Consider the following 26,432-nt stretch of genomic DNA (forward strand, 5'->3'; position numbering starts at 1 on the left):
GAGCACTCTAGATAAAGGTCATGAAGCAAGGCTAATCTTCTGTACCATCTGGTAAGAATCCTATAATTCTTCTCCTACAATTTACAGGCTACAGAAAAATCATATGTAAGAGTGAATGCTTTAGTCCATTCCTCTGAGGAGAAACTTGAACCTAGTTCCTCTTGCCATGCAGCCAAAAAAGGGTGACCTCCTACATCTCTTGGAGTAGACCACAGAGCAACGACACCAGAGGAGAATGGAGGGTGGCTTGTAGACACAAATGTTCAAATGGTGTGAAGTCCCATAAAAATGAAGTCACAAAGAGATAGGTGGGACAGAAAATTAGACAGCTGAGTGTGTAAAAACCACGCCCCAGCTGTGGAGCTTCAGAGTAGTCCAGGATATGGGAATGCGTTGTGCCTTCAGAAAAGGCTGGATTGTGGAAGACTGGAGTGAGTGGGCTTGGGTTAGAGGAGAGCCCCATGGCCATTATGTTCCGATGTGGTTCCGGTTTTACACCATTGGTATAGTTAACAAAACTGATAGCATGGACCACAGTGGTGTTTTTGTTATCATTTGTGCCATAGATTACAGAACGTTAGATAGTAACATGACATATAGAAGAAAGACTTATTCCCTATTTTCTGATCTTGCAAGACAACCATGCTTCTTTATCTACAGTATTTCTATTGCTTGAGACCTATAAAATAAAACCTAGTTAAACATCAACCATTTTGTACATTTCACCAATGCTACATCCATCCATCCATGCACTGTTATGGTTTATAGGCTTTCTATATTGGTGAGCATTTTGTCTCCAAACTACATTTGTTTATTAATTTTCTGGACAACAGCCTATCACAGCTCACAATGGCAATATCTGCGATTAATTAGTTAGGGTGCTTTTAGATGGAAGATTATTGTTCAAAAAAATTGTTCAAACAAGCAAAAGTGAATGATAATCATTCGGTCGAAACACAATGCCTGAACGACGAACGAGAATTGTTCATTTTTCAGCCGTCCTTCATTTTATGCAGGGATAAAAACCATCGTTGACTCGTTCACTTATCGTTCGTCTTATCCCCTTTAGTGACAGGTTTATTATTACCATGTCATGCCTCACAGGGCACTTTTTTAAAATGAGTCAACAATGCAATTAAAACACCAGAAGATTTCTGCACATTTCAGCACTAGATCTGTCCACGGAAATCTTCCAGGGTTTAACTACATGGTCAATGCAGAAAGCCCCGGAGATTTTCCGAGCGTGCCACTAAAGGGGTTAAAGAGCAATCTCCAGTCTTATACAGCAAATGTGAAAGACAGAAATTTTATCGTTTGTCTTAACAGGCTGAACGAGAGCGAAGAAGCTAGCCGTGATGTCACTCGCTCGTTCAAACGAAAATTGGCTTGTCTAATAGGACTCTGAGATCTGATTGACCAATTGCAACTCAAGCCAACATCAGGTGTCTGTGTTTGTTTTCTCTAGAACTCACTTAGAATGTTTGTTTGGTTGTGAGAGTTCTCTCAGATCATGCCTGTGACCATTCACTTCATTCACTATTTTGTATGACCCTACAGATTTAGCAGCGATCCCCCTATCACTTGGCGTCCTTGATCTGTTTTATAAGAATAGATAAAAGTTAAAAATATAAAAAAGTTTGTTAGTCTATGTGGGTGTCTGCTGTAGTGGAGTTAGGTTTAGAGTCGGGGAAGGTAGTGTAAAGAAGTGCAGCTGTAGTGTTGGGGAAGTCAGGGTCAAGTACTGGAGTTAGGGTTAGCATCAGGGTATTTAGTATCATAAAATTGTAACTGGAGTAAAGGCCCATTTACACAGAAAGATGATTGCTCAAAAAGCTCTCAAACGACAATTTGAGTGACCGTTTTAGGTGATCATCTTTGCATAAACTTTTAAGTTACTAATTAGCTAGTTAAGAGTTAAATGCGGGCGGAGCAGGACACCGCTGACACTTCTGAGAACAGCAGCTGCTTTGTACATGCAAACAGCATCTTTGTTCTCAGAGCTCTCAGTGTGGTATCCCGCTGAGCTGATAGCGCCGAGAACAGCAGGAGCTGCTTTGTTCTCAAAGCTATCACTGAGTACTCCTTGCGGGATACCAGCTGAAAGAATTCTTAGCGGGATACCAACTGATAGCACTCAGCGCGTCGCACTGATAAGAGTTATCGCTGACTTTTAACTTGATAGAAGTTAACGATGAACGAATAGTGCATGATGGCCGCCCGTTTAGACACTACGATTATCGCTTAAAAGATGGCTTTTGAGCAAATTTTGAGCTATAATTGTTGTGTCTATATGGGCCTTTAGTAGGACCATACAATGCAAAAAAACAGATGTGAAGCCTCTTCTATATCATGCATGTGGGTTCTCCAAGCCTCACTCAGATAAATGGACCAGTCACAGACTGTGAATATACACAGAGGGGATTGAGGATGACCGTGTTTTATTTAATGCTAGAACATTTGGTTTGATTTGTTTGTTGCTACAAAAATATATGGGATTGCCATGGCTCTACACAAAAAAAACACTCTAATTGGCTTTTTAATGTCTGTGAATGCCCCAACATTTTCCTGCTCTCACAGCCTGCCTCACTTTTCAAACAACATGGCTTCATCTGTCTGCAAATTTTGTAAAACATTTTCCACATAAAGAGCATCAAGACAGCTTATGTTGACGTCTCTGATGATCCCTGCACTTGGTATCAGAAGCAAAACATTTCCCACATTCTGAACATGAATATGGCTTCTCCCCTATGTGAATTCTCTAATGAGCAACAAGATGGGATTTATCTCAAAACGTTTGAGGTTTTATCGCGTATTTTTGTGTGGAATTCACCCCTTTATTGAGAAGAAGTGAATTCTGCAGTGAAAGCGGCAATAAAATTGACATGCTGCTGAATTAAACCATGGCTGCAACAAAAGAGGAGCATTCTAAGAGGTAGGAACCCAACTTTCCGAGGTTGAGCTTTACCACCTGGTTTTAGCATTAGGACCAATCTGAAAGCTTGGTCACCTAGACGTTGGTAGATGGGCCTATGCAATTCAAATTTGAATTATATACCAAGAACCTTACATTAGTTAATGTGGTTAGAGTATTGATTATAGGTATGTATACCTCTGATAGTAAATTTACTTTGTGTGCTGTTGCCATTTTTGGTTTTATACTTCTACTGTATGTTGCAGCCATGGTTTAACGTGCACCTATAGATTTCTATTGTGATATATTTCCATTGGGTAGTGCTGACCTATTTATATTTTTTGTACAAATATTGTGAAGTTTTGGCTGTCTCCACTTGGTCGTGCACACCTTCTGCCCATTTGCCTTCTGTCCCTCCTACTGGAGCATATGAATGGTTTCTTACCTTCCCTGATTTTATTTGTAGGCTTAGTCCCAAGAGAGGAGCATTCTGAGAAGTAGGAACCCAACTGTCCCAGGTTGAGATTTACCACCTGGTTTTAGCATTAGGACCCATCTGAAAGCTTGGTCACCTGGACGTTGGTAGATGGGCCAATGTAATTCGATCGAATTATATACCAAGAACCTTGCATTATTTAATGTGGTTAGAGTATTGATTACAGGTAGGTATACCTCTGATAGTAAATTTATTTTGCGTGCTGTTGCCATTTTTGGTTTCTACTTCTACCTCTGATTTCAGTTAGCTCATGCTCGAGCATCGAGGAAACGTACATATCACACACATTGGATGTGATTAAAAGTCATCTGTTTATTCAATTAATAAGCAGAAGTATATATACAAAGACATCTAAGACGAGGCTAAAACACGCCTCACTTGTAAGAATTATAATATATTATAATTGTTTTATTTGGTTTTTAAAACACAACAAGAACTATGACTAATTAATAAAAGGCAGGACTTCTTTTAGACCGATTAGAATTATTTCTTATGAGAGTTTTGTAAAATGACCTTGAAGATTGCCTTGCACTCTTATAACAGAATAGAAATATGAGCTAAAGAAAGACAGTGAATAGCTGAAAGAAGAGCAGGCTACCAAACATAAAATCTTATAATTTACTCCCACTACAGAAATATATGGTATTACGGTGCCAAGATCCAGAACTCTACACAGAAGAATAAACACTCCGGCTGGCTTTTTAAAATCCAGTGTGAATGCCCTGATGTGTTAAAACTCTAATTCTGCTGTCACAGGCTTTCTCACATTCCAAACTACAATATGGCTCGATCCCTCTGTGAGTTCTGTAAAACATTTTCAAAATTTAGATTTCTTTGAAAAACATTTTCCATCTATAGAGCATTAAGACAGCCTATGTTGGCGTCTCTGATGATTCCTGCACTTGATAATAGAAGCAAAACATTTCCCACATTCTGAACATGAAAATGGTTAATCTCCTGTGTGACGTCTCTGATGTCTAACAAGACTTGATTTTGTTGTAAAATATATCCTGCATACTGAACAAGAATATGGCTTTTTTGATGTGTGGATTCTCGCATGTCTAGCAAGATGAAATTTGAATGTAAAACATTTCCCACATTCAGAGCATGAAAATGGCTTCTCTCCAGTGTGAATTCTGTTATGCTTGGCAAGATCTGAATTCAGTATAAAACATTTCCCGCATTCTGTACATGAATACGGCTTCTCTCCTGTGTGAGTTCGCTCATGTCTAACAAGATGTGATTTTATTACAAAACAATTCCCACATTCTGAACATGAATATGGCTTCTCTCCTGTGTGAAATTTCTTGTGTTGAACAAAACTTGATTTGTCTTTATAACATTTCCCACATTCTGAACATGAATATGGCTTCTCTCCTGTATGAATCCTGTGATGTGCATTTAGACTCGATTTGTCTTTAAAACATTTCCCACATTCTGTACATGTAAACGGCTTCTCTCCTGTGTGAGTTAGCTCATGTCTAGCAAGATGTGATTTTGTAGCAAAACAATTTCCACATTCTGAGCATGGGTAAGTCTTCTCTCCTGTGTGAAGTCTCTTGTGTTGAACAAAACTTGATTTGTTCTTATAACATTTCCCACATTCTGAACATGAATATGGCTTCTTTCTTGTGTGAATTCTCTCATGTTTAACAAGATCCGATTCCAGCATAAAACATTTCCCACATTCAAAACATGAATAGGACTTCTTCCCTGTGTGACTCCTCTGATGGTACTTTAGTTTGGCTTTAGCAATAAAATGTTTCCCACATTCTGAACATGAAAACTTCTTCTCTCCAGTGTGAATTTTCTCATGTCTAACAAGATGTGATTTTGAGATAAAACATTGACCACATTCTGAACAGGAGTACGGCTTCTTCTCTCTGTGAGTTTTGTTGTGTGCAGAAAGTTCTGAACATTTTTTAAACTGTTTTCCACATTCAGCACATTGAAAGCTTTTGCCCCCTTTGTGACCAGCACTTGTGATAACAATCTGTGATTGGTCAGGAGAAGGTTCCTCATCATTAGGGGGATTATAGGATGGATCTGTACAGTTAAGTTCTGACTGTACATGAAGGGTAATGGCGTTTTCTCTTGGAGAGCGCTGCACCACATCTTTATCTTCTACTTTATAATGTAGTGACAACATGACATTTCCATCAGAATTCTCACGGGGATTATCTGTTAGGATTAAAATGGAGTTTCATTAATTTTATTTTCGAACTATTAAACTAGTCATTTATAATATTTCTAATAAACTGCAATACTATTTGAAATTGCTGCACCAAAGTTTGCAAAACAAATCTGCTACAAATACACCACAAAATCTGTAACCATAATTCTCCAGCAAAAATGCAAATGGAATTTAAAGGAAAACTTCCTTTATTTTTTATTTTCTGGACAACAGCCTATCACAGCTCACATGGGCAATATCTGCCATTAATTAGTTAGGGTGCTTTTAGATGGAAGATTATTGTTCAAAAAAATTGTTCAAACAAGCAAAAGTGAATGATAATCGTTCGGTCGAAACACAATACCTGAACGATGAACCAGAATTGTTCGTTTTTTAGTCGTCCTTCATTTTATGCAGGGATAAAAACCATCGTTGACTCGTTCACTTATCGTTCGGCTTATCTCCTTTAGTGGTAGGTTTATTACCACCATGTCATGCCTCACAGGGCAGGTTTGTAAAATGAGTCAACAATGCAATTAAAACACCAGAAGATTTCTGCACATTTCAGCACTAGAGCTGTCCACGGAAATCTTCCAGGGTTTAACTACATGGTCAGTGCAGAAAGCCCCGGGGATTTTCCGAGCGTGCCACTAAAGGGGTTAAAGAGCAATCTCCAGTCTTATACAGCAAATGTGAAAGACAGAAATATTATCGTTTGTCTTAACAGGCTGAACGAGAGCGAAAAAGCTAGCCGTGATGTCACTCGCTCGTTCAAACGAAAATTGGCTTGTCTAATAGGACTCTTAGACCTGATTGACCAATTGCAACTCAAGCCAACATCAGGTGTCTGTGTTTGTTTTCTCTAGAACTCACTTAGAATGTTTGTTTGGTTGTGGGAGTTGCTTTCTCAGATCATACCTGTGACCATTTACTTCATTCACTAATTTGTATGACCCTACAGATTTATCAAGGATCCCCATATCACTTGGCGTCCTTGATCTGTTTTATAAGAATAGATAAAAGTTAAAAATATAAAAAAGTTTGTTAGTCTATGTGGGTGTCTGCTGTAGTGGAGTTAGGTTTAGAGTCGGGAAAGGTAGTGTAAAGAAGTGCAGCTGTAGTGTTGGGGAGTTCAGGGTCAAGTACTGGAGTTAGGTTTAGCATCAGAGTATTTAGTATCATAAAAATGTAACTGGAGTAAAGGCCCATTTACACAGAAAGAGGATTGCTCAAAAATCTCTCAAACGACAATTTGAGTGACAGTTTTAAGTGATCATCTTTGCATAAACTTTTAAGTAACTAATTAGCTAGTTAAGAGTTAAATGCAGGCGGAGCAGGACACCGCTGACACTTCAAGAACAGCAGCTGCTTTGTACATGCAAACAGCATCTTTGCTCTCGGAGCTCTCAGTGTGGTTTCCCGCTGAGCTGATAGCGCCGAGAACAGCAGGAGCTGTATTCTCTCCTGTGTGAATTCTCTGATGAGCAACAAGATGGGATTTATCTGTAAACATTTCAGGTTTTATCGCGTATTTTTGTGTGGAATTCACCCCTTTATTGAGAAGAAGTGAATTCTGCAGTGAAAGCTGCAATAAAATTGACATGCTGCTGAATTAAACCATGGCTGCAACAAGAGAGGAGCCTTCTGAGAGGTAGGTACTAGAGTTGAGCGAATGTACTCTATCGAGCTTGATGCTCTTTCGAGTATTAGCGTACTCGATGGCGCTCGTTACTCGAACGAGCATCAAATTGAGAGAGAGAGAGAGAGAGAGAAAAGAAAAATTAGAAGCTCGGGGCCCAGCGTCCCACATACAAAAATGCTCGAGTCTCCCATTGTAGTCAATGGGGTTCGTTACTCGAGTAGAGCTCTCGAATTTTACGAAAAGCCCAACTCGAATAACGTGGACCCGAGCATTTGGGTGCTCACTCATCTCTAGTAGGAACCCAACTTGCCCAGGTTGAGATTTACCACCTGGTTTTAGCATTAGGACCAATCTGAAAGCTTGGTCACCTGGATGTTGGCAGATAGGCCAATGTAATTCAAATTTGAATTATATACCAAGAACCTTGCATTATTTAATGTCGTTAGAGTATTGATTATAGGTATGTATACCTCTGATAGTAAATTTTTTTTGTGTGCTGTTGCCATTTTTGGTTTCTACTTCTACTGTATGTTGTAGCCATAGTCTTACGTGCACCTATATATTTCTATTGACATATATTTCCATTGGGTAGTGCTGACCTATTTTATCTTTTCTTATACAAATATTGTGAAGTTTTGGCTGTCTTCACTCGGTCATGTACACCTGCTGCCCATTTGCCTTCTGTCCCTCCTACTGGAGCATATGAATGGTTTCTTACCTTCCCTGATTTTATTTGTAGGCTTAGTCCCAAGAGAGGAGCATTCTGAGAGGTAGGAACCCAACTTTCCCATGTTGAGATTTACCACCTGGTTTTAGCGTTAGGACCCATCTGAAAGCTTGGTCACCTGGACGTTGGTAGATGGGCCAATGTAATTTGATCGAATTATATACCAAGAACCCTGCATTATTTAATGTGGTTAGAGTATTGATTATAGGTATGTATACCTCTGATAGTAAATATATTCTGAGTGCTGTTGCCATTTTTGGTTTCTACTTCTACCTCTGATTTCAGTTAGCTCATGCTCAAGCATCGAGGAAACTTACATATCACACACATTGGATGTGATTAAAAGTCATCTGTTTATTCAATTAATAAGCAGAAGTATATATACAAAGACATCTAAGACGAGGCTAAAACACGCCTCACTTGTAAGAATTATAATTGATTATAATTGTTTTATTTGGTTATTAATACACAACAAGAACAATGATGAATTAATAAAAGGCAGGACTTCTTTTAGACAGGATTAGAATTATTTCTTATGAGAGTTTTGTAAAATGACCTTGAAGACGGCCTTGCATTCTTATAACAGAACAGAAATATGAGCTAAAAAAAAACAGTGAATAGCTGAAAGAAGAGCAGGCTACCAAACAGAAAATCTTATAATTTCCTCCCACTACAGAAAATATATGATATTGCCGTGCTGAGATCCAGAGCTCTACACAGAAGAATAAACACTCTGACTGGCTTTTTAAAATCCAGTGTGAATGCCCTGATGTGTTAAAACTCTTATCCTGCTGTCACAGCCTTTATCACATTCCGAACTACAATATAGCTCTATCCCTCTGTGAGTTCTGTAAAACATTTTCAAAACTTATATTTCTTTGAAAAACATTTTCCATCTATAGAGCATCAAGACAGCTAATGTTGACGTCTCTGATGATTCTTGCACTTGATATTAGAAGCAAAAGATTTTCCACATTCTGAACATGAAAATGGTTTATCTCCTGTGTGAATTCTCTGATGTGCAACAAGACTTGATCTTACTGTAAAACATTTCCCACATTCTGAACATGAAAATGGTTTATCTCCTGTGTGAATTCTCTGATGTCTAACAAGACTTGCTTTTACTGTAAAACATTTCCTGCATACTGAACAAGAATATGGCTTTTTTGATGTGTGGATTATCTCATGTCTAGCAAGATGAAATTTGAACATAAAGCATTTCCCACATTCAGAGCATGAAAAAGGCTTCTCTCCAGTGTGAATTCTGTTATGCTTGGCAAGATCTGATTTCAGTTTAAAACATTTCTCGCATTCTGTACATGAATACGGCTTCTCTCCTGTGTGAATTCGCTCATGTCTAACAAGATGTGATTTTTTTACAAAACATTTCCCACATTCTGAACATGAATATGTCTTCTCTCCTGTGTGAAATCTCTTGTGTTGAACAAAACTTGATTTGTCTTTATAACATTTCCCACATTCTGAACATGAATATGGCTTCTCTCCTGTATGAATCCTGTAATGTGCATTTAGACTCCATTTGTCTTTAAAACATTTCCCACATTCTGTACATGTAAACGGCTTCTCTCCTGTGTGAGTTTGCTCATGTCTAACAAGATGTGATTTTTTTACAAAAAAATTCCCACATTCTGAACATGGGTAAGTCTTCTCTCCTGTGTGAAGTCTCTTGTGTTGAACGAAACTTGATTTGTTCCTATAACATTTCCCACATTCTGAACATGAATATGGCTTCTCTCCTGTGTGAAATCTCTTGTGTTGAACAAAACTTGATTTGTCTTTATAACATTTCCCACATTCTGAACATGAATATGGCTTCTCTCCTGTATGAATCCTGTGATGTGCATTTAGACTCGATTTGTCTTTAAAACATTTCCCACATTCTGTACATGTAAACGGCTTCTCTCTTGAGTGAGTTTGCTCATGTCTAACAAGATGTGATTTTTTTACAAAAAAATTCCCACAGTCTGAACATGGGTAAGTCTTCTCTCCTGTGTGAAGTCTCTTGTGTTGAACAAGACTTGATTTGTCTTTATAACATTTCCCACATTCTGTACATAAATATGGCTTCTTTCTTGTGTGAATTCTCTCGTGTTTAACAAGATCCGATTCCAGCATAAAACATTTCCCACATTCAAAACATGAGTAGGACTTGTGTGCAGAAAGTTCTGAACATTTTTTAAACTCTTTTCCACATTCAGCACATTGAAACCTTTTGTCCCCTTTGTGGCCTGCACTTGTGATAACAATCTGTGATTGGTCAGGAGAAGGTTCCTCATCATTAGGGGGATTATAGGATGGATCTGTACAGTTAAGTTCTGACTGTACATGAAGGGTAATGGTGTTTTCTCTTGGAGAGCGCTGCACCACATCTTCATCTTCTACTTTATAATGTAGTGACAACATGACATTTCCATCAGAATTCTCACTGGGATTATCTGTTAGGATTAAAATTTTATTTTCGAACTATAAAAGTAGACATTTATAGTATTTCTAATAAACTGCAATACTACTTGAAATTGCTGCACCAAAGTTTTTAAAACAAATCTGCAGCAAATACACCACAAAATCTGTAACCATAATTCTCCAGCAAAAATGCTGGAAAACTTCCTTTATTTTTTTCTCAGGTGTTAGAGGGGTATCCACATCTCAGGAATCCTATTTCAATGTGTTCAAAATCAAAAAACAATGCACTTCCCCTAAAATGTCTATTTTCAAAATGCTCTGTTCTCCAGATATTGCGTATATTGATTCCTCTGCCCTCTGGTTATTTACTGCTTCTTCGCAGGATAACAGATCTGGCACCTACATTGCCTCCCACATCTCAATCCACCACCCAGCTCAAGCCCTCCACTGATAAAATCACATTAAGCACCCTCAATCTCTCATTACTGCCTCCAAGGCTTCTCCAGAGCAGCACCAGTCCTCTGGAACGCACTACCCCAAACTATCCAGGCAAACCCTGACACATGAAACTTCAGGCGTGCTCTAAAAGACGCACCTCTTCCTAAACCAAACCCCCCTGATAACATGCTCCCTTTCCTACTGATTGCAATCATTGCTAGCCGCCATCATCCGTCCCCTGCAGTCATACCGATTCAGCCAGTCTGACCATTGTATATGTGTATAGCATCCCTCACTCTCCACCTCGCTATACCGGGCACATCTCCACCCCCTTTACCTTCTGTATCACCCTATTATCTGTAGTATGTAAGCTGGTTGGAGCAGGACCCGCACCCCTACTGTTTCCATCAACTGATTACTACATGTAACCAGGGTTTTGTTTGTTTCCCGCTGCTTTGTTAGCGCTATGGAATATGTTGGCGCTCTATAAACAAAGATTATTATTAATAAACATCAGCAATTGTATTCCAGAAGTGCAATCAGTGCTGTTAGTAAGTATAACTGTTCTACTTGTTGTTAAATCAGACTCATAGCTTTCTAGTGGTTCACTTTGCTGAATGCAACTGCAAACAAACGACGTCTACTAAACTATTCCATTTAGCATTGAAAATAAGTAAATAAAAACAAGTAAACGAAAATAAAAATTAAATCTTGTTTTTTATATAGCGCCAACTTATTCTGCAGCTTTCAGCTAAGTTGTTTATTACCCCCCACCAAGCTGGGTACTCCTTTTACCGACCTTGGAAGGCTGAGTCAACCTCGAGCTGGCTACCTGAACCGTGTGGGGATTGAACTCGCAACCTTCAGGTCACGAGCGAGAGCTTAGGACTGCATTTCTGCTGCCTTGAGACTCTGCGCTACACAAACATATAACAGCTATGGATGCTCAAAGGACACTCTATTGGCATCCAATGAGTAAATGGAGCTCTATGGATATATTGTTTGATGTGTATAGCAAATGAAGGGCTCTAATGTGATGAGGAAAGAGAATACATTGTGAAGCTCCTACATTACACGTCATTTCACACATGTGTGTATCAATGCAGCAGACTGTGTTAAAGGGATTGTCCAGTGTGTATCAATGCAGCAGACTGTGTTAAAGGGATTGTCCAGTGTGTATCAATGCAGCAGACTGTGTTAAAGGGATTGTCCAGTGTGTATCAATGCAGCAGACTGTGTTAAAGGGATTGTCCAGTGTGTATCAATGCAGCAGACTGTGTTAAAGGGATTGTCCAGTGTGTATCAATGCAGCAGACTGTGTTAAAGGGAATGTCCAGTGTGTATCAATGCAGCAGACTGTGTTAAAGGGATTGTCCAGTGTGTATCAATGCAGCAGACTGTGTTAAATGGATTGTCCGGTGCTAATTAAAAAAAATGCATTTTCTTTTTTTCTTTTTAATAAACTCAGAGACTGTTAACAAAAAAATAAACAAAGCAAAATACACCCATGGCGCCCCCTAGGCTCTGCTCACTTACGGGCACAGCTAGTCACATGCCGCCTAAGGTCCCTTTTACATGAAACGATCTGTCGGGCGCAGATGCCCAACAGGTCAACCCAACAATGATCGTTCTTGCATAAAAGCCCAGGAATGATCATCACTTAGTGAATGGAGGAAGAGCGGGCCGGGGATCGCTGCATCTGCCTGCCTCAACTCACAGTAAACAGGCAGTTGTTCATGGATGAATGATTCAGTTTTCTACATGCAGAATGAATTCTCGCCCGTCGTTCAGCTCAGGCATGCATTTACACTGAACGACTTATCATCCTGTGTAAGGGCCTCAAGCACGTGGCCTCGACCACCAGTCACCAATGTCAGCCATAGAAATGCTAAAGCCAGTGACTGGCCACAGTGGTCTTATGCTTAGATGGCATAAGTCCAGCCATGCCCAGAAGTCAGCAGAGACCAGGGGGGACACCATGGGTGATTATTATTTTGTCAGTAGTTACTGAGTTTCTAAAAAAATAAAGGTAGCCACTGAATAACCCCCAAAAATGCCAATGTAATAACATTGTATAAAAAAAAATTCTTCTTACCCTGTGATATTGGAGGTTGGTGGTTCTCCATCATAACGTCCTTGTACAGATCCTTGTGTCCTTCTACATACTCCCGCTCCTCAATGGAGAAATAGACAGCGACATCCTGACATCTTATAGGAACCTGACAACACACAATGACACCGTCATTACCCAGACTCCTCTAGTGCTGTTACTGTATAATTACCCAGCATTCCCAGCAGGGTCACCTCTCCAGTCAGCAGCTCAGTGATCTTGTTGGTGAGTTCTAGGATCTTCTGCTCATGTATCGGTAAGTGAGGAGGAGCCTCTGTGATGGGGCTCTGGCTCCTGCTCCATCCTCCTGACTCATGGAGATGGCTGTTGGGAGTCGTACCGTCACCCGATGTCTTCTTCACTATTACGTAATCCTGTGTATGGAGAGAGACATGTAGAGAACTGAACCCAGTATTCCTCCATCAGTAGAAAGGCAGAGATTATAATACCGCTCTATAGTGGTCTGCTGAGACCCCATCTGGAATACTGGGGCTTATTTACTATTCATAATACTATAATTTTCTGGTGTAAGTTACACCAGAAAACTGTCTTACATGCTCTGGACGCATTTATCATGTGCTTTTAGACACTTTTGGACAGTTTTTCTGGCTTTTAGGAAACGGGTGTGACCCAAATTGCCTTGATTTACACCCAAATTTTGGTGTAAAATGTTGGCGTAAACCTAGTTAACTAATAGGTGGTCTAAACCTAGCCTAAAAATACAACAGATGTAGCATTGAGTGTTAAATCTGGCACATTTTAAAACTGTCTAGTCTTTGTTTGCTCTGTCTAACTTGTAGACAGTAATAGTAATTAAGCCCTATTGTGTTCAACTCTGGAGACCTCACTTAAAGAAAACATTGATAAACTAGAACAAGTCCAAGGACAAGATACAAGAATGGTGGAAGATCTCAAGCATAATCACTAGAGATGAACAGGTGCTCGTTACTCGAGCCAAGCTTTTTGTAATGCTCGAAAGCTCGTTTCGAGTAATAAACTCCATTGAAGTCAATGGGAGACTTGATCATTTTTCAAGGTGACCCATGCACTGCATTGTTTTCAATCGAACCACGGCTGCTACCAGCTGCTCCATTGAAAACAATGGTCTGCCTGCACCCCTGAATTGTTTTTCAGGGAAGGGCTTTACATATAAAGCCCTTCCCTGAAAAACAATAATTTTAGTGTAAAATAAATAAATAAACTTACCTGTCTGCCTCTGTCATGTCCACGCAGGGATGAAGGAAACATCTGCCACATGCGAAAGATGTGTTCTTCCCTGCTGCAACTGCCACATCTGTGACAGATGCAGCAAAAGAATTCTTCATCCCTGCAGGAAATAAAGAATCCCTACCACGGCTATCACAGATTACAGCTGCGGTAAGGGATCCAGCTGCCGGCATCCTGAAATTGTTTTTCAGGGAAGGGCTTTAAATATAAGCCCTTCCCTGAAAAACAAGAAGAAATGGTGAATAAAAAAAAAAAAGAATACTCACCTTTCTTTAGCTGCCGGGGCTCAGCCGCGTAGAGCTGGCTCTTCTCCCTGCACTGCTCTCAATGGGCTGGCTCTGATTGGCTGAATACGGTGATAAATCAGAGGCAGCTCTCAGCTATTGAATGACAGCTGAGAGCTGCCTCTGATTAGCTGAGCGCAGGGACCAATCAGAGTCAGCTCTCAGCTGACATTCAATAGCTGAGAGCTGCCTTTGATTGGTCCCTGCGCTCAGCCAATCAGAGGCAGCACTCACCCATTCATGAATTCATGAATGGGCGAGTGCTGCCTCTGATTGGCTGAGGGCAGGGACCAATCAGAGGCAGCTTTCAGCTGTCATTCAATAGCTGAAAGCTGCCTCTAATTGGTCATATTGCTCAGCCAATCAGAGGCAGCTGAAGAAAGGTGAGTGTTCTTTTTTCATTTTATTTTATTCACCATTTCTTCTTGTTTTTCAGGGAAGGCCTATACTTAAAGCCCTTCCCTGAAAAACAATTTTAGGATGCCAGCAGCTGGATCCTCTACTGCAGCTGTCATCAGTGACAGCTGTGGTAGGGAATTCTATATTCCCCGCAGGGATGAAGAATTCCTTTGCTGCATCTGTCACAGATGTGGCAGGTGCAGCAGGGAATTCGTTTTAGTAGCGGGGTTGAAGGAAACATCTGCCAAATGCGGCAGATGTGTTCTTCATCCCCAAGGGGGACACGGCAGTGGCGGACAGGTACGTTTATTTTTCATTTTTATTTTTTTTTACACTAAAATTATTGTTTTTCAGGGAATGGCTTATGTTTAAAGCCCTTCCCTAAAAAAACAAATTAACGGGTGTCGGCAGCAGAATCCTCTACCGCAGCTGTCATGTGTGACAGCTGCGGTAGGGAATTGATGAAATACCTCTGCTGCATCTGTCACAGATGTGGCAGATTCAGCAGTAGGGAATTCTTTTTACTAGTGGGGAAGAAGGAAACAGGGTGAAATTTTTTCGAGCACCCGAGCACAGCATGCTGCTCGGCTCGAGTAACGAGTGCATCGAGCTGGCTAATGCTCGAACGAGCATCAAGCTCAGATGAGCATGCTCGCTCAACTCTAATAATCACCATTTTTTGTAGTACTCACTGAGAGCAACATAAGTGTTTTCTGTGTGGAACTGTGCAGTAGTTTAGGAGAAACTTACATTTATCTAGTAGCAGCCAGAAATAGAACTAGTCCTGCATATTCATGAGCTGCAGGCTGGCCACACCTACTCCTCCCTCCAGCCAGTGATTGGCAATTCTCTTTATGAAAAATGTGAAAATTTGATCCAGCACCAATATTCTTAAAAAGAAAAAAAAATCCCTCCTTTATTGAAAACACATTAAAAATTCCCAAACGCACAGGGATTAAAGAACAGGCTGATGCGTTTCGGCTGTCATGCAGCCTTTCATCATAGCATTGCATCACATTGGAAATCAAGGCCTTAAATAATGCCAAAGGGTATGACATGTATACAGGTATACAGGTATACAAGGTATACAGGGTATGACGTGTTATAGTTGCTTGTAATGCAGGACATATCACCATGATCATGTTCTATGACAAATATAAATGTCTCTATTACTATGCGCTTTACACCATGGATAGGAGTTCCCTCACATTGTGGAATATGTTCACCAGCTGAAACGTATTCAGGGGTTTAGTCTGGAGACCAATGATTGGTAGACCTGCGGGAGGGGTGCACAGCTATAACATGGGTGGGTGTAGCTAAGCTACAGCTCATGAATATCCAAGACTACTTCCTGTAGTTCTCAATGAATGTCCTGCTACTGATAAAAGGTAAGTTTCTCCAAAACTACTGCACAGATACATACAACAGACAGATCACTGAAATCAGTGTGACTGTCACTACCTTGTGCTGCCCGAGAAAGAGGTGCAAAAAGATGGCAACAGCAGTCTCTTTAAAGAACCTAATCTGTATAGCCTGGAAGATGGAAGGGAAAGTGGGGACATGACTAGAGATGAGCGAACACCAAAATGCTCGGGTGCTCGTTGCTCGAGTCGAGCTTTCCACGATGCTCGAGAGTTCGTTTGGAGTAACGAACCCCATTGACTTCATTTGTGCAAATCTTCAAAACCTACGAAAGTGATGGAAACGACACAGATACGGATAGGGCGGGCGAGGGGCAACATGCAGGGCTGCATCTCAGGTTCGCAGGTACCACTATTAAGCCACAATAGTGGCAAGAGTCTGCCCCCCCCTAACAATTTTTACTTCGGATAAACCCTCATGAGCAAAGCACACCTTAGCTAAGCACCACAGTACCTCCAACCAAGCACAATCACTGCCTGCCGGACAATCCACTGCCTCTTCTCCTGGGTTACATGTTGCACAACCCCCCCCGCGCGCGCGCGCGCGCGCGCACGACCCTGCGCCCGCAGCGCACACAAAAGTGCCCCTGCGCAGCCTTTAGCTGGCATCATAGCCACACACCCTCATGTCTATTTATAAGTGCGTCTGCGATGAGGAGGAACCGGAGGCACACACTGCAGAGGATTGGCAGGGCCAGGTAGCGACCCTCTTTAAAAGGGGGGGGGGCGATAGCCCACAATGCAGTTGAGAATCAATGAGAAATTGACGTTCGATCTTCATTCCAATAAAGTGCGAACCTCCATCAGGAGCTGCAAACGTGGGCATGAGTTACATAGCTATGGGGAATCCGTGTGCCCACACAGTATTCATTCTGTCTAGGTGTTGGATATCTCAATTGACACCGAAAGGGGAAAGCCATCTGCACTCTGCCCCCTACCCAAGTCAGTCAGTGTCTTTGTGCCAGACAGGTCAAACACCGCGATGGGAAGTCTTAGTGCACCCACAGCATAGGCGAGCAGAAGGATCCAAAAGAAAGTAATAAACATGAAGAAATTACAGTGCCCAAACATGGCAGACTTACAATGCGCCGAGGACATAGTCCTCGGCCAACAGCTTCAGCAATCGTAGGCATGAAGCGGACTTCGATGTTAGCACACCTGTGAAGGTCTCATTAAATCAGTTACGTTTTCTTTCACCGCTCAAAAGACTGGATTAGCCAGGAAAAAGTTCCACAGGCCCAACCTGACGCAGTTGCAGTTCACCCGGCACATAGGCCTCGGCCAACAGCTTCAGCAATCGTAGGCATGAAGCGGACTTCGATGGTAGTTCATCTGCGACGGGCTCAGTAAATCAGTTACGTTTTCTTTCACCACTCCAATGACTGGATTAGCAGGAAAAAGTTCCACAGGCCCAACCAGGCGTAGTTGCAGTTCCCCCGGAACATGGGCCTCGGCCAACAGCTTCAGCAATTGTAGGCATGAAGCGGACTTCGATGCTAGTTCATCTGCGATGGGCTCAGTAAATCAGTTACGTTTTCTTTCACCGCTCCAATGACTGGATTAGCAGGAAAAAGTTCCACAGGCCGAACCTGGCATAGTTGCAGTTCCACCGGGACATAGGCCTCGGCCAACAGCTTCAGCAATCGTAGGCATGAAGCGGACTTCGATGCTAGTTCATCTGCGACGGACTCAGTAAATCAGTTACGTTTTCTTTCACCGCTCCAAAGACTGGATTAGCAGGAAAAAGTTCCACAGGCCCAACCTGGCGCAGTTGCAGTTCCCCCGGGACATAGGCCTCGCCCAACAGCTTCAGCAGCCGTAGGGATGAAGCGGACTTCGATGCTAGCACAGCATTGAACGTCTCATTAATGGAGTAACGCTCCTCTTCTTTGGCCCAAACCAGCGTATCAGATAACTGTGGTAACACGAGAGCAAATACATGATGCCCAGTGCTGATCCCCTGACCCCAAGCAGGAGGAGGAGGTGTCCTTACAAGGCCAAGAAACCAGGACCAGGACCCACTGTAGCCTGTGTGGGAAGTATGTGAGCAGGCCCTTGGTACGGCTTGGTTCCAGCAAACACACTGTGGTACCCAAGGTGCCGCGAGTTACATAGCAATGGGCAATCCAGGTCCCCTCACACTATTCATTCTGTGTTGGTGTCGGATAGCTCAATCGACACCGCAAGGGGAAAGCCATCTGTACTCTGCACCCTACCCAAGTCAGTCAGTGACTTTGTGCCCGACAGGTAAAACACCGCAATGGGAAGTCTTTGTGCACCCACAGCGTAGGCGAGCCGAAGGATTCAAAAGAATATAATAAACATGAAGAAATTATAGTGCCCAAACATGGCAGACTTTCACTCCACCGAGGGCATAGGTCACTGCACACACCCTCAGTAAACGCGGGCATAGAGCGGACTCTGATGCTAGTACAGCTGTGAACGTCTCATTAATGGAGTAACGCTCCTCTTCTTTGGCCCAAACCAGCGTATCAGATAACTGTGGTAACACGAGAGCAAATACATGATGCCCAGTGCTGATCCCCTGACCCCAAGCAGGAGGAGGAGGTGTCCTTACAAGGCCAAGAAACCATGACCAGGACCCACTGTAGCCTGTGTGGGAAGTATGTGAGCAGGCCCTTGGTACGGCTTGGTTCCAGCAAACACACTGTGGTACCCAAGGTGCCGCGAGTTACATAGCAATGGGCAATCCAGGTCCCCTCACACTATTCATTCTGTGTTGGTGTCGGATAGCTCAATCGACACCGCAAGGGGAAAGCCATCTGTACTCTGCACCCTACCCAAGTCAGTCAGTGACTTTGTGCCCGACAGGTAAAACACCGCAATGGGAAGTCTTTGTGCACCCACAGCGTAGGCGAGCCGAAGGATTCAAAAGAATATAATAAACATGAAGAAATTATAGTGCCCAAACATGGCAGACTTTCACTCCACCGAGGGCATAGGTCACTGCACACACCCTCAGTAAACGCGGGCATAGAGCGGACTCTGATGCTAGTACAGCTGTGAACGTCTCATTAAGGCAGTAACGCTCCTCTTCAGTGGCCGAAACGAGTTTCACAGATAACTCTGGTAACACGAGAGAAAATATATATTGGCCTCGGCCCACAATTCATGCCCTAGTCAGTGAGTATTTTTGGGCCAGATAGGTAAAACACCACGATGGGAAGTCTGTGTGCACCCATAGTATAAACAGTTCCAGTAACATTCTTGTAGCAGAAGTATAGGCAGACCCCTGTAACATTTAAGTGGCAGCAGTATAGGCAGACACCTGTAACATTTATGGAGCAGCAGTATAGGCAGACCCCTGTAACATTTATGGAGCAGTAGTATAGGCAGACACCTGTAACATTTACGTGGCAGACATATAGGCAGACCCCAGTAATAATCTTGTAGCAGAAGTATAGGCAGGCAGACCCCAGTAAAATGTTTGTAGTAATAGTATAGGCCAACCTCTGAAACATTGGCGTACCATGAGCGTAGGCGAAGGCCGGAGAAATTAGTTGGATAAGAGTGCTAGATGAGCCTTTTAGGCCGCAGAACAAATTGGCAGTTCAGCGCGATGACATGTTGTTTCTGGAGAAGGAGGAGGAGCAGGAGGAGGACTAATGTCAGAGACAGATTGACAAAGCTAAATGCCCCGTTCTTCCGGTGATAGAGAAAAGTGCTTTTATCTGCGGTTGCAGCGAAAAGAATCTTTAGGTTCCGCTGCTCTCCGCTGGTGGAGAAGAGAAGTCTGGGGAAATCCAGGCTTTGTTCATCTTTATGAGTGTAAGCATGTCGGCACTGGCAGTTGACAGGCGGATACGCTTGTCTGTGAGGATTCCCCCAGCTGCACTAAACACCCTCTCTGACAAGACGCTAGCGGCAGGGCACGCCAGCACCTCCAGGGCATACAGCGCACGTTCGTGCCACGTGTCCAGCTTTGACACCCAATAGTTCAATGGAGCTGAGGCATCACGGAGGACGGTGGTACGATCGGCTACGTACTCCCTCACCATCTTTTTACAGTGCTCCCTCTGACTCAGCCTTGACTGGGGAGTGGTGACGCAGTCTTGCTGGGGAGCCATAAAGCTGGCAAAGGCCTTGGAGAGTGTTCCCCTGCCTGCGCTGAACATGCTGCCTGATCATCGCGCCTCCCCTGCTACTTGGCCCTCGGAACTGCGCCTTCTGCCTCTAGCACTGTCAGATGGGAAGTTTACCATCAGTTTGTCCACCAGGGCCCTGTGGTATTGCATCACTCTCGAACCCCTTTCCTCTTCGGGAATGAGAGTGGAAAGGTTCTCCTTATACCGTGGGTCGAGAAGGGTGTACACCCAGTAATCCGTAGTGGCCAGAATGCGTCTAACGCGAGGGTCACGAGAAAGGCAGCCTAACATGAAGTCAGCCATGTGTGCCAGGGTACCAGTACGCAACACATCGCTGCCCTCACTAGGAAGATCACTTTCCGGATCCTCCTCCTCCTCGTCCACAGGCCATATACGCTGAACATATGGGAGGCAAGCAGCATGGGTACCCTCTGCAGTGGGCTCAGCTTTTTTTCCACTCCTCCTCCTGCTCCTCCCCCTCCTCCTCCTCCAAAACGCGCTGAGATATAGACATGAGGATGCTCTGACTATCAAGCGACATACTCTCTTCCCCCGTCTCTTGTTCCGACCGCAAAGCGTCAGCCTTTATGCTTTGCAGCGAACTTCTCAGCAGGCATAGCAGAGGAATGGTGACGCTAATGATTGCAGCATCGCCGCTCACCATCTGGGTAGACTCCTCAAAGTTTCCGAGGACCTTGCAGATGTCTGCCATCCAGGCCCACTCCTCGGTAAAGAATTGGGGAGGCTGACTCCCACTAGCCGCCCATGTTGGAGTTGGTATTCCACTATTGCTCTACCGGTTGGCTGAATGCTTCAGCTAGGAATAATAGAATAGGACCCCGGTTGTATTTTGTTGGTTTTCGGAACTGGGGCCATGATTAAGAGGGACGGCCGAGGGCATTCGTATTGTGCCGCTAGAGGTGAAATTCTTGGACTGGTGCAAGACGGACCAAAGCGAAAGCATTTGCCAAGAATGTTTTCATTGTTGGAGGAGTAGGAGGGAGAGGGTTTAGAGGAGGTGGCACAGACCGCCGTAGATACCAGAACCGAGGAAGGACCCGCAATTTTGGGTGTGGGTAAGACGTGTGCGGTCCCAGGCTCTGACTCGGTCCCAGCCTCCACCAAATTCACCCAATGTGCCGTCAGGGAGATATAGTGGCCCTGCCCGCCAGTACTTGTCCACGTGTCCGTGGTTAAGTGGACCTGCCCAGTAACCGCGTTGGTGAGCGCACGATTGATGTTGCGGGAGACGTGCTGGTGTAGGGCTGGGACGGCACACCGGGAAAAATAATGGCGACTGGGGACCGAATAGCATGGGACCGCTGTTGCCATCATGTTTTTGAAAGCCTCCGTTTCCACAAGCCTGTATGGCAGCATCTCCAGGCTGATCAATTTGTCAATGTGCACGTTTAATGCTTAAGCGTGCGGGTGCGTGGCGGCGTATTTGCGCTTCCGCTAGCGACGCTGGACGCTGCGCTGAGAGACATTGCTGGATGGGGCCGAGGACAGCGGAGTCTGCCTGCTCATCAGAATGTGTCATTTTCATGGAGTGAGGAGGCTGGGAGGAAGGAGGAGCAGCAGCGAGAGGATTCAGAGTTGCAGCAGTGGACGGCGTAGAAGACTGGGTGGTTGATACATTGCTGGATGCATTTTCTGCCATCCACGACAGGACCTGCTCACACTGCTCATTTTGCAATAAAGGTCTACCACGTGGACCCAAAAACTGTGATATGAAGCTGGGGACCCCAGAAACTTGCCTCTCTCCTAATCCCGCAGCAGCCGGCTGCGATTCACCTGCACCAGGAACTCGCCCTGTGCCCGCACCCTCACTTGGACCTCCGCGTCCTCGCCCGCGTCCACGGCCACGTCCTCTAGGCCTACCCCAACTCCTCAGCATGGTGTATTTCGAATACAGCAGACACAGAGCGGTGTAAAAAATTAGGCAATTATTGGCCTGCACTTGAAGGCTGACAGCGGTTGTGTTACGCACACTGTAGGCCAAAAATATTATACGCTGGCCTGCAGCAAGGCCTAGCTGGCTAATAGTGAGCCACTGCAACTCCCAGCAGCCACGCAGAAAACTGCACAAGCTCACAGGTAGCCCTAAGGAGGATTTTTTTAAAGCTTTTCTTTTTGAAAAAGCCAACAGCCTAGATAGCGTGTATATGTCTTTCCCTCTATCAGCGGCTGTGGCCGTACGCTGTGCGTGAAGTTGACGGGACGCACAGAGCGGTGTAAAAAATTAGGCAATTATTGGCCTGCACTTGGAGGCTGACAGCGGTTATGTAACGCACACTGTAGGCCGAAAAAAGTATACGCTTGCCTGCTGAAAGGCCTAGCTGGCTAATAGTGAGCCACTGCAACTCACAGCAGCCAGAACAGTAATGCACACGGTCACAGGTAGCCCTAAGGAGGATTATTTTTCAGCTTTTCTTTTTGAAAAAGCCAACAGCCTAGATAGCGTGTATATGTCTTTCCCTCTATCAGTGGCGGTGGCCGTACGCTGTGCGTGAAGTTGACGAGACGCACAGAGCGGTGTTAAAAATTAGGCAATTATTGGCCTGCACTTGTACATGTAATTATATGCTTGCCTGCAGAAAGGCCTAGCTGGCTAATAGTGAGCCACTGCAACTCCCAGCAGCCACAACAGTAATGCACACGGTCACAGGTAGCCCTAAGGAGGAGCTTTTTTGGGGTACTTGTGGACAGGATTCTACACTAGCACTGTCCCTGTCTCACCAGTACTGCCCCTATACTCTGTATAATTGACTGCAGACTGAGGACGCAATAGTCTGCAGAGCCCAAGATGAAAAAAAAAAATTGGTGCAAAGCTGCTCCCAGCAGCCACAACAGTAATGCACACGGTCAGATGTGGCCCTAAGAAGGACCGTTGGGGTTCTTGCAGACGCAAACAGTAGCCTAACACTCTCCCTATAGCAGGAACAGCACCCTCCCTAATCTCTGCCAGCGTGTGTCTGAGGCGAGCAGCGGGTGGGGTGCCTTATATACTCGGCGGTCACTTGATCTCGCCAGCCACTCACTGCAGGGGGGTGGGATAGGGCTGGCACATCACAGGAGGAAGTGGTAATGCCTTCCCTGCAGGTCTATTGGCCAGAAAATGGCGCAAAACATGCAAGGAAGGAAATGGAATTGACTCGAGTACCGCGTGGTGCTCGTCTTGAGTAACGAGCATCTCGAGTACCCTAATACTCGAGCGAGCATCAAGCTCGGACGAGTACGTTTGCTCATCTCTAGACATGACCGATCAAACCTCTTAGGGAAAAAATAAACCTAAGACAAGGAGGCGCAAGTTAAGATCAGAAGCAATGTCAGAAAATACTTTACTAAAAGAGAGCAATTGTGGTTAGAAAAGCAATAGGTCAACTTTCATTTATTATCTGTTTATTATAAAACCCAATAAAAATTATTGAAAAGAAAAGCAAAAGTACGGCTGCCTGTCCACGGGCGGGAGGCGCTGCTATGGAAAGCTGGGAGTCATAGCGATTCTCCGCTCGCGGGATCTAAATCGCGGCATCCCGCAATTTGTTAGATAGGCTCACCGCTGAGACCTGTCAGCGCTCCCCCCTCGTCCCCCGGAATATTCCACAACGGTTGTGGACAGGGGGCCTACATGACTGTAAACCTGTATATTATATATATCCATTCTAAGGGAGAAAGAAAGAGAATATAGGAGACGACGAGATCTGTTGTCCTCTGTGATTCTATAGAGAAATTAGTGATAAAGTCCAAGTCTCCGGGCTGAACCCTGGCCATGTGATCCTGCTGGCTCCTGGCTGTCCTTTCCTTCTCATTACAAGGAGCCTACTTAGGGCTAATTCTCACGGATGTATTTCTGCCGCATTTAATGAACTTAATAGTTTTCTGCCTTTTAATGTTCACTCTGCAGAATTCCGCAGCGTGAAAGAAATTGCGGCATGTTCTAATTCCTGCGGAAAAACGCGCGTCCGGCTTCCATTGTAGTCAATTGAAAGCCTTCCGTGGCGTGATAAATCCGCTGTGCACACAGCAGAAGTATCGCGTGATTACGGGTCATTGCCCACCGCCAGCACTTCATGCGCTGCACTGTGCATGCACGCCGGCTCACCAAACGGGACTCGTGCGGCGGGTCCAGAGAGGTGAGGTCTTTGGGGGGGCGCCGTGTCAGACTCCGCTGTGATATTTCTATTGGCGGAGTCCGACACGGCCATGGGCAGGAGGCCTTACCATTCTCATTGCTCCTACAACATTACTATAAGGTCATTGGTTCCCACCATACAGAATTGACCATATTGGTGGCCGATCTTCACATTTTCTGCTGTCCAGTTCTTTAGTTCTCCCTCACTTGGAAGGTCTGGAAGCCGTTATACAGGACACTGGATTGTTCCTATTACTTCCTACAATGGATTTGCTCTTCCCTTAGTCTATGTTCACTCCTGCATTCTGGGGTTCTGTTTTCCTGCTCTGTTATAGGAATAGGAAAGGAGAATCCCCTGTAAAACAGATCTCTTCCATGGAGGAACCGAATATTTCACTGCAGGACTTTTACTTCTGGCATTTTATATAACGGAACCTGCAAACGCAAATCTGAAGATCTCAGTCTGACCTAATACAATAAAGACAATAGAATTATAGAAAAGCTTACCTCTCCGGTCAGCAGGGAGATGATCTCCAAGGTGAAGCTTAGTATTCTCTTGGTAATCTCATTGTTCTTCTCCATCTTCGGTGGGTCATTCATGAGGACCATTTTGGATGAGAATATGAGAGAACTGGAGGAACTGGAGGGTTTTAGTGCCGGCCCTTTATGAGAAAGCAAATGTTCTACATCATATAGTCATCATCATCATGTGTGATATACAGAGCCTCAATTATTAAGCATTGAGAGAAACAGCTTCTTAGAGCTTTCACATGTCATATAGAGGGATTCCCAGCACATCCACACACAGTGACTGGCACTTTTATTATTTGAAATTCAGTAGAAACTCTGCACCCACTAGTTCAGAGAGATAGAGAAGAGATCCTGCTCTCCTATGTACACAATGTATGGAGACATCATAGCAGCAGTCTACACCCACCTGCTCAGAGATAGAGAAGAGATACTGCTCTCCTATGTGTACAGTGTAAGGAGACATCATAGCAGCAGTCTACACCCACCAGCTCAGAGATGGAGAAGGGATCCTGCTCTCCTATGTGTGCAGTGTATGGAGACACCATAGCAGCAGTCTACACCCACCAGCTCAGAGAGGGAGAAGAGATCCTGCTCTCCTATGTGTACAGTGTATGGAGACATCATAGCAGCAGTCTACTCCCACCAGCTCAGAGAAAGAGAAGAGATCCTGCTCCCCTATGTGTACAGTGTATGGAGACATCATAGCAGCAGTCTACACCCACCAGCTCAGAGATAGAGAAGAGATACTGCTCTCCTATGTGTACAGTGTAAGGAGACATCATAGCAGCAGTCTACACCCACCAGCTCAGAGAGGGAGAAGAGATCCTGCTCTCCTATGTGTACAGTGTATGGAGACATCATAGCAGCAGTCTACTCCCACCAGCTCAGAGAAAGAGAAGAGATCCTGCTCTCCTATGTGTATAGTGTATGGAGACATCATAGCAGCAGTCTACACCCACCAGCTCAGAGATGGAGAAGAGATCCTGCTCCCTATGTGTACAGTGTATGGAGACATCATAGCAGCAGTCTACACCCACCAGCTCAGAGAAAACTGATAATTAGAGTTGGAACAGGGAATTAGAGATTGAGCCTGCAGGGGGGAGGGGGCTGGTGATAAATGCCATATACATGATATATAATGGCCAGATACAGTATTATTTCTCCTGTACACACACTGCAGCTTATTCTAAAAAGTCAGATATACTTTAAAATTGTACAGCAATCTCTTGATGGGTCTACGGCCAGGCTCACACGGGCGGATTCCAGTTGTGAGCCCAGCCGGCAACCCTGAGAATCTGAGTCTACTGTAATGCAGATGACCGCGGTGGCTCGCCATTGGTCATGCGAAGTACAGCTTTTTCGTTTGAATGTTTGTATTTCCAGCGCTGATGCCCGGTGGTGACGTCTC

General features: G+C 44.1%; 2 protein-coding genes and 1 pseudogene across 2 annotated transcripts in view; all 3 read right to left on the reverse strand.

The window, feature by feature from the left end:
- The window catches only part of LOC136615714 (zinc finger protein 850-like), a 51,054-nt pseudogene extending 43,961 nt beyond the window's left edge, over positions 1-7,093 (reverse strand).
- Positions 1-26,432, reverse strand: part of LOC136612439 (zinc finger protein 721-like) — a 564,334-nt gene that overhangs the window by 342,943 nt on the left and 194,959 nt on the right. The window lies entirely within an intron of this gene.
- LOC136608155 (zinc finger protein 84-like) lies at positions 8,437-13,026 on the reverse strand. Its single transcript, XM_066589089.1, has 2 exons — positions 12,907-13,026; positions 8,437-10,405 (listed from the first exon to the last, which is right to left on the reverse strand). The coding sequence occupies exons 1-2, from the start codon at positions 12,938-12,940 to the stop codon at positions 8,865-8,867; spliced, it is 1,575 nt and encodes a 524-aa protein (XP_066445186.1). The 5' UTR covers positions 12,941-13,026; the 3' UTR covers positions 8,437-8,864.

Source organism: Eleutherodactylus coqui, chromosome 1 (genome assembly GCF_035609145.1).
Source record: "Eleutherodactylus coqui strain aEleCoq1 chromosome 1, aEleCoq1.hap1, whole genome shotgun sequence".
Taxonomy (NCBI): Eukaryota; Metazoa; Chordata; class Amphibia; order Anura; family Eleutherodactylidae; genus Eleutherodactylus; species Eleutherodactylus coqui.

What these genes read in the sequence shown, in the direction of transcription:
- LOC136608155 (XM_066589089.1), bottom strand. Translation starts at nt 12,940, where the DNA reads ATGATGGAGAACCACCAACCTCCAATATCACAGG. An exon ending in CCAACCTCCAATATCACAGG is followed by an intron (nt 10,406 to 12,906) that starts GTAAGAAGAATT and finishes TAATCCTAACAG; the next exon opens with ATAATCCCAGTGAGAATTCT.